The 13,903-nt window shown below is 41.7% G+C and overlaps 1 protein-coding gene across 1 annotated transcript in view; it reads right to left on the bottom strand.

Moving 5' to 3' along the window:
• The window catches only part of ST6GALNAC5 (ST6 N-acetylgalactosaminide alpha-2,6-sialyltransferase 5), a gene marked incomplete at both ends in the record, with an annotated part of 72,268 nt that extends 58,754 nt beyond the window's left edge, over positions 1–13,514 (bottom strand). The window contains 2 exons of the mRNA XM_082311529.1: positions 12,552–12,776; positions 13,449–13,514. Coding sequence (XP_082167655.1) covers positions 12,552–12,776; positions 13,449–13,514 — 291 coding nt within the window. The remainder of the gene's footprint in view (positions 1–12,551; positions 12,777–13,448) is intronic.
• Between the last annotated feature and the right edge of the window lie 389 nt (positions 13,515–13,903).

Genomic DNA, 13,903 nt, shown 5'->3' with positions numbered 1-13,903 from the left:
TGTGTAGGAGCACAACTTTAATAAACACAGTGTAATGTAATTTTCGGTAGTTTTACTGATGTAAACTACGGGATATGAAACAAAAAAAAAAAATTGACAGATCTATTTGTTTTCCAAGGGAAACAAAAAGGAACTATAAAACTTACTTTTTTTTAAAGATTACTTTTGTTTTGAATTTCAAAGTCTCGGTGCTTTGCACAGACTGGTACACAAAAAAGCAATTCCAATAAAAAAAAAAAAAAAAAGACAAGCAGGTGCAACCTCATCATCCACAATCAAGAAGCAATGGAACTACAATTTCAGCTAAACTGGCTTACACATTGCTCTGTTATAGCTGTTTTTACCTCTGATCTCAGTCACAAGGCTTTCATGTACTTCCTGTGAGCACTGCACTCAATTTTTAAAGTCTTGAGAACTTAAATAACTGTTGGTCTTTGGACTTAGCATGACATGGCTGAGATCACCGCTTGCAGATTCAAGTGGAATTAATCTTCTTTTTTTATTTCCTATAGACTGTGAAAATTAACCATCATACCTGAAGGTTCAAACGTTAGGACTCTAATTGTCATGTTAAAATGATTTTTTTCACATTATGCACTACAAATAGGATATGTCATCTTCATAACACACTGAAAAATATCCCTAGGAAGTGGCATAATTATAAAAAATCATTTCTGAGAAACTTTAATAAAGCTGATGCGTCTTATCATCAATCAATTTATTCTATATGTGTCTGAGAGCACTGACATAAGCATAATGGCTCTGCCTGTTTTTAGCATAAACTCTATTTCTAAAGTGCTCCTAATGGAGCAGTTTCACTGTATTCCATATCAATATGAAACCTCGAAGACAGGTTTTCAGGTCCTGTGCATTGTCTCAAATCTAGATTTGACCTGAAGATGCATGCTCTTACAGGTTATATGTATGTGTATGTATAGGATGTGTTGCTATTCCATCTCGACAGTAGTGAGAGCTGTGACGGAAAGACTGAGAGCCAGCTGCACCTTCTACCCAAGCCCAGGATGCTGCACATTCAGTGTCTTTCATGACAGCAGAAACATGATCCCCACACTTAGGAGCAGGTAACAAGCTGTTCGAAGTTTCAAATCAGCACAGCTGGGAGTGAAAGGTGATTCTAAAGCCTCATTTCACTTTCCAGGCCAAAATGTCCACAGGCATAATTAAAGATACCCCGAAAGCTGTTCTGTATTGCACAAATTGCTGCAGATCAAAAGGGATCACTGTGCTGGAAGAAATCAGACACATTAATACCAGAGATACCCTCCTGGCCCTGATATCCTTCCTCCACATCTACCAGCTGCACAAAGTACCTCATTTATGCCCTTAAACCCTCAGGGATACGCCAACACTACTCCTGAGAAAGAATATTCAGCATATCTATAACTAGGTTCATTGCTTCTTTGCGCTGCTACCAAGACATAAAGCAGATACAGTGGAAGTGAAGAATTTAGCTCTAGTTTTGATTCTACTTGTAAAAAAACAGAGCTCTTGGCTATTCATAAAAATTAAAATATAAATCAATTTTAAATCTATTAATATGATAATTACATATGGAAAGAGTAACATTAAGGCTCAGCAGTCTTACGTTAGATAGTGAAGATATTACTAAATATCCTATCAGCAAAAATTCTTCATTGACTGAAATTAAGATACAGTTGTCAACATTTCCAAACAAGTATACATGGTAAGAATAAGAGAAAACACAAATGAAAACATAAACATTACAAATAAAATAAGCCATGTATATAGAAATAGCCATGGTACAAGCAAAAAAACCCTTAGCTTCATTCTCATACATGATTTTCTAAAGCAAAGCAATTAAAATCTTTTCTTTGATAAGTATGTGCCCAGTGAAAACAGCAGATTTTGTCATAAATGGTGACTTAGAAGACTAAATCATGCTCTGTGAACTTAATTTAAGGTCTCATTTCAAACTTTGAAAACCTGATCCACAACATCATCTGCCATATAAGCTGCTGTACAAAAGAGAAATGCTGAAAAATAGTCCTTTTTGTTAAGTGTACTAAACGTGTGGCAACCTAACGACCAAAATTCAAGCAACAAGAGTGCTGCGTGGTATGTAAGCAAGACTTCCGACTGAATACTGAGAAGTGTGCAATTGTACAATAAATCTGTTGGTTGTAGTTATATTCTTCAACCGTATTAGGTAGGAAATTCTTGGTGGTGTGGCAGAGGACTGAAAACACTCCTCTGGAGCAGAGTTAGGAAACCATTAGGGTATGGACTAGCAGGTTTTTGCAGGGAGATGCAAGCAAATACTGACCATGCTCCGTACAACGAACCACAAGCAAGCTCTGCCTGTGCGTTGAGATTGTATGGCACAGAGAAGCTCTATGGTGTAAGCTACAAAACCACACTAAATATGCTGCTAAGCCCAAGATAATAAACCCTGCCTCTCAGTCAAGCTTATTAGTTCTGGCTTAGCAACATGCTAACTGCAGCTACTCAGCTGCCAGAGGAGAGCCAGTGCATCTCCAACCAGCTGACAGGGAGGGCAGAGCATGCTCTCGTCTGCTGGCAAAATCCCATATAGACATATGCTTAGACATCATGTCAGCTGGCACTCGACAAGAGGGGGAAAGTCTTACTGAAGTGCTGGTTATTATGTATAGTCCATTCATGTCCGAGGTAGTTCTCATGGATAATGTGAGCAGTATTATAACAAACTGTCTCAGTCTTCATAATGCTCATGAATCACTATTAAAAACAGAAAGAAATATGGAGCAGTGTTACAAAGAGAATACATATGTAGATGAACAAATGGAAATAAATAGCGGTGATTTTGCCATAGGTTTTTAATTTGTAAAAAGTATTTTGGATAGTCATCAATAATACCAGTGATAATGACCATTTTATGGACTGTAAGTGTTAAGAAATAAATTATCTAAATAGAACACAGAGTTTTGTTAGGTTTTGTTTCGTTTTGTTTCTAAAAAAGAGGAGTTCACCTACAATTGTGCAGGCACAGGCGGATAAGGTGAAGAAGGACAGGCAGTATTAACTCTGCATCACTCTGGCAGCTGCAGTCAGACCACTGGCTGTATTTTGAGGTTTTATGTTCCTATTTTAGAGTCAACCAATATGCTGGGATGTGTAAAACTAACCCTTTTACAGCAGCATTAGGAATAAAATGGACAGCAACAAAATTTAGGAGCACATTTGTCATTATTCTAATCTCCAAGGATGAAACTTAGCCAAGTGTCTGAAGGACAGACCCAAAGATGCCATACTGAAAGCTAGAGCAGGGCAGGGAAGGGACAGCACAGGTTGTACAACAGCACGTGCTCCCTGTGAGCCTCTGCGCTCTGCGTAAAGACTGAGGATGAGGTTGGGGGAGGACTGCTTCCGTACATTGGGCCAAAAAGTTTCCTCATAAGGACTACGGACAAGTCTTGGAAATCATCATGTTTTCTAAACATATCTTTGCTGTGGCCAAATGTTCAATCTCTGCAAATACAAGGTGTATATAGTTTGGATGGCTAAAGTTAAAGAACAGGTCGTATTTCAAATGCAGTTTCAGTCCCTGGCACTGCACTTGATAATTGTCCAGAAATGTTTTGGGCATGTCCGTACCACCATTCCCTAGGCACCCTGTGTAGCTTCAGCCTATTCTGACCCTGAATGCCACAGAAATCACAGTGCAGAGCCATCCCAGCTCCAGAAGAAACATACCTGCCAAAGGTCAGGATTTACTTGTTCAGATACAATGTGACTATTCTGCTCTCAAATTCAAGCTAACAAGCCTGTCTCGAAGTTCGCTACCTAGACTTACTGACCCAGCCTCTGCTAGCTTTCGGATCTCTGCATCGTACTTTGTTAGTCCGGAACCACGTGCTACCTTCCTGTCAGTTGCCTCGATTATGGGCCTCCTCAGATGCTTATGTTTCGTACAAGTCACAAGGGTGAATTTCATCGAAACAGAATAAAAATGTCTATCCACAGAGAATGCAATGCAGGTGAGAAAGTTTAGAAGGTAATGAGCCTGAATGTAACTCGCATCACTACCTACAAAACACAGCCTGGTGCCTCAAACTGGGAGAAAAGGTTTTAACCTCATGCAGGCAAACTGGTAAGTAGCATGTGCTTGGTGATGAACACAGTCTCTAGAAGCCTATTTCTCAGCGAGCCATTTCTTAAGTATAAAAATATTCCTTTAACTTTCCTGTGCACAAAGCTTGATATAGATGTACATTTGTGCAAACTTGCACTGTTGAATTTTTCTTTTCCTTAGAGATAACTCTTAGACTGATGCTCTGCTGAGTGTTATTACATCTGCTTTTATGACCTGCTATAGCTGAGGGCAAGATATATTCTAATTTAATACTGTCCAACAGTACAAAATTTACAGAATATTTTGTTTCTGCAATATTAACATCATGCCAATACCTGAGGATGCTAATAATGTACTAAAATCAAAATATAATACTTGCTAAACAAGAATGCATATTCCAAATGTGTTGACTGTTTACAGAGAAACAATCTCCTCCTCTTTTCCAGGTTATTTCTTACTAAGCCATCCATTCTGTAATAGAAATTTTTCTACAGCTGCAATGAATTCTTAACATGTTGTATTCGACGACGACGTACACATTTATATATTCGTGTTGTATGTTACTTACAACAGTCCAGATTATTAAATCTGAATTAAGAAAACCTGGTCTTTGCTGCCTGCATACCATATAAACCTATACTGTTCCCTTTTCTTTGACAATGTGAACATTTTGCACTAGTTCACTGTCACTGTGAAAAAATATTCTAGTAATCTATTAAATATATCCGTTTGCCCCCTCCATATTTTAAAATAACCCAATCTTATTCTGAAGGTTTTTTTTTTTTTTTACAAGGCTCCAGTAAGAATGTAGTATTTATTATTGCACTTAATATACACATTGTGCTTCTCTTACATTGTATGTCTCTGAATACAGTCCAGGCACTAACAGTATTACCAGATTTGCCTAACCTCAGTTCAAATGTGCTATATTCTCTGCAGGAATGTGTACGTGTTTCTCAGTGCCCAACTCTGTCTTTCATATAACAGCAACAAGGGGCACCTCAGAGCTCCACTTCTCCATTTGTATTTTGCACTTGTGTTGCAAACAGAGTCTCTGAAGGCACAAGGTTTCAGCTTTGGCTTGTTCCCTCCCTTCCTATGCGACTCTTGTTCTTAACTGTATTTGGATATTTTCAGAATGACAATGGAGAACAATAGCAGTTTCTGAACTGAAAATATTTGCTTTTCCAGCTAATAGCAAACTTCAGTAATTAATCTGGCCTTAACACTTTAAGCTTTAACTATTAGAGCAAGAGACTGATGACTAATGGAGATTGCTTAGGGATGAGGTGAAACCGAGTGAGGTGAAACATCATGATGCTTCATCTCACCTTCAAAGTAGCTTTTGTGCTGTCACATCTGCTTGTATCAGCACCAAACGACTGCTGATTTGATCATAATTGCTCTAATTAGAAGTTCAATTAATACACCGAGTTCTTCGTTATCAATGCCACCTCAGCATCAAGGATGTGCATACTGAGTGTTACTGAGCAATACAGGTTAAACTAATACGGAAGGTCACTGGGAAAAGGAAACTACCTGCAGTCTATTGTTCTGAAGGTATCACATAGTTAGGATGACATTCAATAACCACTTATGCCCCAGGACAAGCAGAAAGGGAGAACTTAAGGAACTCTATTGAGAGATATCTATCAGCTGTGAACAAAAATGACATTTCCTGTCATTGAAAATCTCATTTAGTTCAGACTTGCTTCCACTAAGGATTAAAACCCTTCAAAAGAACACTTTGTCTTCACAGGAAGATGAAAAGAGCCTAAAATGCTCACAGTGAAAGACTGTGTGCAAAAGTGCATAATATGGTAACTTTAAATGGTTATCAAATATAATATACTTCAGCACATACTAGAAATATAAATGTGGTCATTGAAACTAATGATGAAAATGAAAAAAAAAAAAATTAAGGGGTTTTGCATGAGAGACAGGCAAATCTCACTAGCAGACAAAGTGTCAGCAATTCCCTGCCTGGAAGTATGTTGCATATCCATCCAATGAAGAATTTTGTGTGTTCACAAAAGAAGACAGGGAAACAGACAAGGGAAACAGACAGCACCCACTTATTAAAATATAATGCATAGGATATTCATAAAACAGGAAAGAGCATATTTATTTATTCTTCGCTTTTCACAATTCAGGATAAAGGCTATAATCCAGAATCAATCAAAAAACAGAAGCATAAAATAAACAAAAACACCTTCATGCTTCGGCAATTTTACGAAGAAAAAAAACAAAGAACTTTGTCTTAGTTGTAAAAACAAGATAAGATATTATGACCAATTTCATGGTATCAGATATTGCTGTGAGATGTGACTTTTTTAAAATGTGAGAAAATGAAAACACAATTCTGCATTAACTGTCTTGACCTGAACATCTACCTACTATTTATGTTTGTACTGAAATCAATCATCAAGATTCTGTGATACAGTCTCTGAAGGAATCTTTTGCTTCCGTTTCTATGAAAGAATAAAGCTACATCACAAAATGTCACAAATTACATGGGGCAAGATCTTCACCTGGTATAACTCCAGTACTTTCTCTGTTTTCAGTACAACTACGATGATTTACTCTCCTTTATCTTCTCAATAACCAGGAAATGATCAGAACACAGCTGGTTTGTGGTTGGGTAGGTTTTTATGCATCACGTTACATGAATGAATGTAATAACAGCACATATTAGATGCCTACCGAACATCTTTCAGTTTTCAGGGACATCTGAATATATAACGGTTCCTGTATTCTTTTTAGACAATTCTTTTAAGCAACAGGTCCTGACCTCTGCCTGGAGTCACTACCTACCTCTACTAGTTAGATTTCATCTTTAATGGCACTTATTTTAGAAAGAATTAGGCAACAGTGACAACTGTAAAATATTACTTGTTTTTATTATCCTGATAGCTAACATTTGTGTTCTCTCTCTCAAGCAGGCACTGGAGTCAGAATTCTGTAAAAAATTTGTCCAGCTACAGAATATGGACTTCTTAATAAAATAAATGCATAAACTGCACAGCTAACTGATACCTATATGTAAACATTTGAAAATATTTCAAGATATTCTAAGTAGGAACAGTGCCAAGCTAGGACTACTCGTTCTTTGCAGAGGTGCCAAGCAACCAGGAAAACAGGAAAATGTGCCATCATTTCCTATCATTGTTGTGCGCTATGTATTGCACACTAGGTATTATTATCTAACGCACACAGAAGCTGCTAAAAATTTTAGACGAGGGTCATCAAAATGAATGAATCCAGTATTATGATCTGTTAGGCTGAGAAAGCACACTACTGCAGTAGCTGAAAAGCAAGAAAATATAAAGCATAAGATAGTCATTATTCAAATGTTGGGTAAATCTGGTAAAACAATTCTCTGCTCTGTGCGTGTGGATATTCAGTTACATTCGCCAGCTGTCAAGGCCCTAATTTTTTTTTTCTTTGTCAACTGTATGAGGGTTATAACGAACCTACAGCTTATCAGTGTAAAAGGTAACTACAGTACCTCAAAATAAAAAAAAAGCCAAGAAACCAACAAAACACTGAACAAGGGGCTTTTTGGACTCATATCTTGCCTAGATCTCCAGCAGATGGAAGTGTCCCCCAACAAGGTTATTCTAGAATAAAGTCTCCCCCTTGTGGATCTCTCACATAATAAAAGCTCCATCAAACACTTAATTGTGTAATAAAGTCTGTGCAGGTAAGAATTTCAGAGGCAAATAAGAACATGTACTGAAATCATGGTACATGGTTTACTTCAACTCAGTGGGCTCGATCCCACCTCAGGCAAGACAAGGTGTGTTGTTCTAAGATACTTTATGATTCTGTGAAAAATTCATTTCAAAGACACCAAAACCCTCAAAAAAATTTAATTCCTTCCCATCTCCACATAAGTTAGTTATGAAGGTTGGTTAAGTGACCCCCCACAAACTATTCAGCCCAAAACCATCAATGGTGTAACTATTTAGGTAAAAATTCAAATTCCAAACTCTTTCTATCTAATACTCATTAAACAGAATATAAAACATGGCAAGATTCCCCCCTACTTTAAGTGCACAAAGTTTATTATCCTCGAAAAAATAGTTTCATCCCAGAACAACTTGTGTCTCAGAGATTAAAGAGCTATAGGACTGTTTGCAGAATGACTCCTCCTCAAACACTTCATTAACTACACTATTCTCTGATCTGCATTAATTTAAAGGGATCACAAAGAATTCTTTGCATATGATAATTTACATTATCATATTAAGAAATCATTGTGATCATTTAAATGATCATGTTGATCTCAATGCTCTCTTAAGGTATTTAAACTTGGTTCTAATAAATCATACATTTTGTCTGCAAGATTGATTTTGATTTTTTTTATTTTCTAAGAAACAAAATCCTTGATGGCTTGAAATATTATTCAATTACATATGTGACAAACTCATATTTTATTCGCAGTGCCAACTGTTGAGTCAATACTGGGTAAAAAGCTTTTTAACTATCCAGAGACATGTTCTCACATTCATTTCAGAATAGTACTATAATGGTTAAATATTTATTTCTTGCAAGTTCTGGAATAGTGCTAGGTTTCCTAGTTTCATTAACAGTCTCTTATTTGTATGCAGTAATTGCTTTAAAAATATTAGCATTGTAATTTCTTGCTAGCACTATGATAAATCAACAGAAAGTCTTATCCCCATGCTTCCCCATGGAACAGCGTAATTCCGCTTCCCTCGACGCCGGTGACAAAACCTCTTCAATTTCAGGATTACACTCAAAGAATTCATGAAAGATGCTAGTTTGACAGTCTGGGACTCTTGTCCCTTCTAATTGCAGAACAGATGCAATAGCTAAGCAGTGCTACACTCTGCCAATGTGCCTCTGTAGGAAGCAACAGCTCCTCAAATGTAGAAGGGTAGCTGCTACTTCTCCACTTCGTTTTGGTCCTTGACCTCTCAATAGCAACTATCAGCAAACCATGTTTTCTGTTCCAAATGTGAGAGGTTTTAGGATATAAACATCTGGCTATTAGGAACAAAAAAAAAAGATATCATTCATTCATTTCAAACATCCATCAACAATGACTGTCAACTGCTGTTGCTCTGCGACATGCAGAGGCGAAATACCAAGACCCAATCTCTGAATCCACTGCATTTCTGAATTTTCTAGTTTTAAGAGTTCAGTTCAACAAAAACAAAGTTTCCAGTGCTAAACTGCAAAAGGCTGCCAAAGCTAAGAACATGGATTCTGATCTCTGCTGCTTGATTCAGGGGGAAAAAAAAACATCACAAATCTGACCAAGTGACAAAAGACTCCTGCAAAAAGACTCTTCAATCCAGTATAAAGAATATTACATATTTTAGCTGTACTCTCAGAGACTGCCTGCTTATCTTGACAGGATGGATGAGGAACTGCAATTCTTACTGAATATAAAATAAAAGGAGGAAAAAAATTGGTAATTACAATATTGCAAGCTATATTTTAAAATCATTGGTACTTTACTAAGTACCTTGATTTTCTGGCAAATAGTCTCCATACATGATCACTCAGCACTGCTTAATGAGCTGTACTGCTAGTAGTGACAGACATTTGTAATACATAGGTTAACGGTTGGACTCGATGTTCTTAAGGGTCTTTTCCAACCTTAATGATTCTATGATATTTCACCATGTGGACAATTGTTAAACTTTATCCCTGAAGAGAACGGTCTATACTGCCATGTAACACAGCTTCTGTATGTGTCAATACTCATACTGGATTAATACTCATATATGGATTAATAATAACTTCAGTACTTATCATATAGCTTCTACATATGTGTGCATACTTACTCCCGTTAAACGCATCAGAATAGGTACAACACTATAAACGTGAAACCATGTTTTCCTATTAAAACAAACTATGGGATCCAGAAACAAAGTCTTTCTAAATTTACGAACATGGTTCGGCTCCTAGATCTGAATGATCTAGACATTTAGTCTACTGCTAACTGTCATTCATGCATGAACACATACCAAGGATGAATTTTGTATAATGGTCATTCAGCTTCAGGTCATTCAACCTGACAGATAGTCCCAAGATTCTATACGGGAAATTAAGGAAGCTGTTATTGTGAAAAATCTACCATCCATTGTCATTTCACACTGTCACCCTCTGTGCCATCAAAACAACATGTACCACTGCTGAAGTCATTCCCCACTTGCCTTTCCAAGCCTGTTGTCCTTGTACAACAGGTACTTTTCATCTCGTTCCAGACCTCCCTGTCTCTTCAAATATCATGTCCTTCTCACAGCTACAGAATTTTATCTTGCTCTCTTCTTGCAGCTCTCCTAATATTTCTTAAACCTTCCTGATTCCTTCATTTTCTCTCACTTTGGGTTGGACTTTTATGCTGCTTGCTATTCAAGCTGTCTTCTCTGCAGTCTCCAGTGTCCCACCCAAAAAACATATTCTCTGAAAATTTTTCACCATTTCTCCGTTCTTGCAGTTTCTCTCCCTGTTCTCATCATCACCAATCCTGCATCCTTCTTTTTGCAAACCACTAATGCCTCTGATCTTTTACATTCTCCATTTTTTATTCTGCATGAAACCTATGTATTCTGAGATTGTAAATCCATGTTAAATATATAGGTCTGTTAAAATACTAAAACAAATACACTATTAAGAGTCAAATCTGAGCCCTTCTCTCCCCCATCATCTCCTTATGGTAATACAGTGTCCTCACTGCTCTGTATACCACAGTGGCACAGCTCTCTGCATGATCTCATGTGCATTAAAATAAGACAAAGCAAGCTGGGAACCCAGCAGGGACTGTACAATCTTCTTTTTGACCCCCAGAAGTTACATGGAAAAGTTATTAAAGCTTCAGCAGATTATTACTGCAAGGCATGAGCTATGTGAAATGCAATTCAGAAATGGAGTATCTGTGGGGTTTGGGCCATATTAAAATATATTAAAAAGCCAGAGGATCAGCTTTCTCCAAAACACAGGGAAACATTAAAATTACCCCAGAAAATAATAAACACAGAATAGCGATTTTAAGAACGTTCTATTAATGAGGGGTGTTTGGGAGTCAGGAGAAATCAATGTAAGAGGTTACCAGTGTCAGAAGGCTACTCACATACATAACCTAAAAACCCATAGATACCTTTTCAATTATTACTGCTTACAAAAATCGTGTGCATATATATCTATACCTCACCACTACAGTCATCTTCAAGAAGAACAAAAGAATGACAAGAGAACACCTCACACAGTACAGAGCCCCATGGCCAAACTTGCTTTTTCTATACAGCCACTACGTTTGAAAATTTCCAGGAGAACCATGGAAGAAAGCAAATAAAGCCTACAAGGGACCATCATGCGCTGTTTTACTGTGTTAAGAGCCCTACAGATAACTCTTGCATAGAAAGTGAAGCCAGAAGTAACAATAAAAATCTCTGTAAATCAAAGTCACTAATCTTCACACAGTACCTCTAAACTGAGCTCAGTAACTTGTTTGACAACATATCTTTCAGAAAGATGTCAGTCTGGATGTGAAAACATGAGAAAGTTAAGAATCCTCAGTTCCCTTCCTTTTTTTTTTTTTTTTTTACAGTAAATTTTTACTGCAATAAGTGTGTGTACTAAACATTATCTGAGGTTTTGGCAGAGAGGGTCCTCGGAGTTTCCAGGTAAATGCAACAAACTGAACGCTGCACAAGAAGTAGAGGAATCTGCCTTCTGAGAAAACTACTGAAGCTGAAGCATCTCTTCAGCATGGATGTGCCACTTTGCTCACTTTATACCATTACGTCTGTCCTGTGAGATATCAAAGCTTAGTCTGCCTATCTCTGGTAAACGGGTATTACAGGCTGACAATCCAGCCTCGTAATTCCTGTGTCAAGGGGAGGAACATCATTTTGTTCACCATTAAAGAGGTGCCCCCAATTTCTAGAATGGAGACTACAGTTGACAACTTGTGCTTCCCAGGAGGAGGATGAAAAGGTCATTTGTGCAGCAAATACAGTTCTCTTCGGTTTCCCAAGACGAAATGAGCTAAGAATAAACACCTACCTATTGACTTTCCCTTCCAGTAACTAAACTTCCTTCTTTAGCCCTTCCTAATATCAGCATAAACATACATTTGTAGTGTACCTCTAGCATCCAACATCAGAAACAAAACACTTCACCCTCCATCTTCTACTGGGCAAGGGAAGAGAAAACCAACACTCCATAAAGGCCTAAGCGCAGGCTGGGCACCGGGTCCCGTTAATCCACGCACCCAGGGCCAAGCACGACGGCCGGGAGGCCAGCCCGGACACCGGGGCCCCACGGCACCCCATCCCGCCGGGACCGCAGGGTAGGAGGGCAGGAGGGGGCGCTTGGCAGGTACGGGGCCGGGTGCCCGCTCGGGCGGACGGGGCAGCGCGGGGTCCGCGGCCGCCCCGAGGGCCGGGTGAGAGGGGCGGCCCCGCGGCCGCAGGCTCACCTTGTGCTCCAGGACGCTGATGTAGCCCTCCAGGAGGCCGGCCCCGACGGGGAGCGCCGGGCGGTGCTGGCCGCGTCCCGGCGGGCGGCTGGGCACCGCCGCCACCTGCTGCTGCTGCCGCCGCCGCGGCTCCGGGTGGCCCCCGCCGCCGCCGATGCCGCCGTACATGAGCAACAAGCTGGTGCACATGGTGGTGAGCGCCAAGCAGACGGCCAGCCCGTGGCGCTGCGGGGGGCAGAGAGAGAGGCGGCTCAGCGCCGCGGGGCAGCGGGCTCCCCCCGCCGCGGGGCCCAGCGGGGCGCGCCGCTCCCCGCCGGCCCACTCGCGGCGCCCGCAAGTTTCACGCCGCCAGAGACCCGGCAGAAGTGCGAGGAGAGAACTGGGGAACCCCCGCTTTCCTCCTCCTGGCCCCTCGCCGGCCCGTTCCCCTGCCTCCCTCCCTCTCCCCCAGCCCTGCTTCCTTGCCTCTTCTCCCCTCTGCGTGCCCGGCTCCCCCGCGCCCCTCATTCCCATGCAGCCGTCCCCTTTTGGGCATCTCATTCCTGCATTTTAACGAGTGTTGGGGATTGTAGCACTCCCCCCCCCCGCGCTTAGCTGCCTCCAGCCTCGTCCTTTAAGCAGACCGGCTTTCTACACGCTTCTTAAAACGCGCACACACACACAAAACCCCCAAACCACGAGCAACACGAATAAAAGAAAGCAGGCGGAAAGTTCTTCGCCGCCGCCGCCGGGGTTTTGTTCGCCTTCGCGCGATCCCGAAGAGCCGCGGGGTTGCAGCCCCGGGAAGGCTGGAGCGTGTGCAGGGTGCCCGGGGCAGCCCCGCTCCGCTCCGCTCCGCGCCGCTCCTCTCCTCCCCGCCGCCGGAGCCGGGATGAGCAGTGCCAGCGATGCACTCACCATCAGGGTCTTCATTTTGTGCGCCTCCCGGCCGCCAGTCCTCCCGCTCCCCGCTAGGCTCGGCATGGCGGGGAAGCCGCAGACATGGCTCGGCCAGGGAAGCGCCGCCGTGGCGGGGATTAGGGGGGAATTACACCCGGCCGGACCCTCGGAGCCTGCCAGAGCCGGGTCCTCGGCTGCCCCGCCTGCCTCCGCCTCCGCCTCCGCCTCCTCCCGCCGGCGCAGCGGCGGCTTCAGGGCAGGTGGAAGTTAACTTCTGCCTCCCTCTCGGTCGACCGCGCTGCTCCGCCGGCGAGACCCCGACTCGGCGGCGCGGGGGGGGGGGCGGCGAGCGGCGGGGATCGCGGCGGCGGGGACCGCCGCCCCGGCGGGCACCGGGCGGGCACCGGGCGAGCGGGCACCGGGCGGGCGGAGCCTCCCCGGCCGGCGGCGAGCAGCGGGCGGGGGCTCCCTCC

The sequence above is a fragment of the Platalea leucorodia genome (assembly GCF_965183815.1).
Source record: "Platalea leucorodia genome assembly, chromosome: 5".
NCBI lineage: Eukaryota > Metazoa > Chordata > Aves > Pelecaniformes > Threskiornithidae > Platalea > Platalea leucorodia.
Note: the sequence above shows the minus strand (reverse complement) of the source record. Positions and strands in the feature narration are given on the sequence as shown.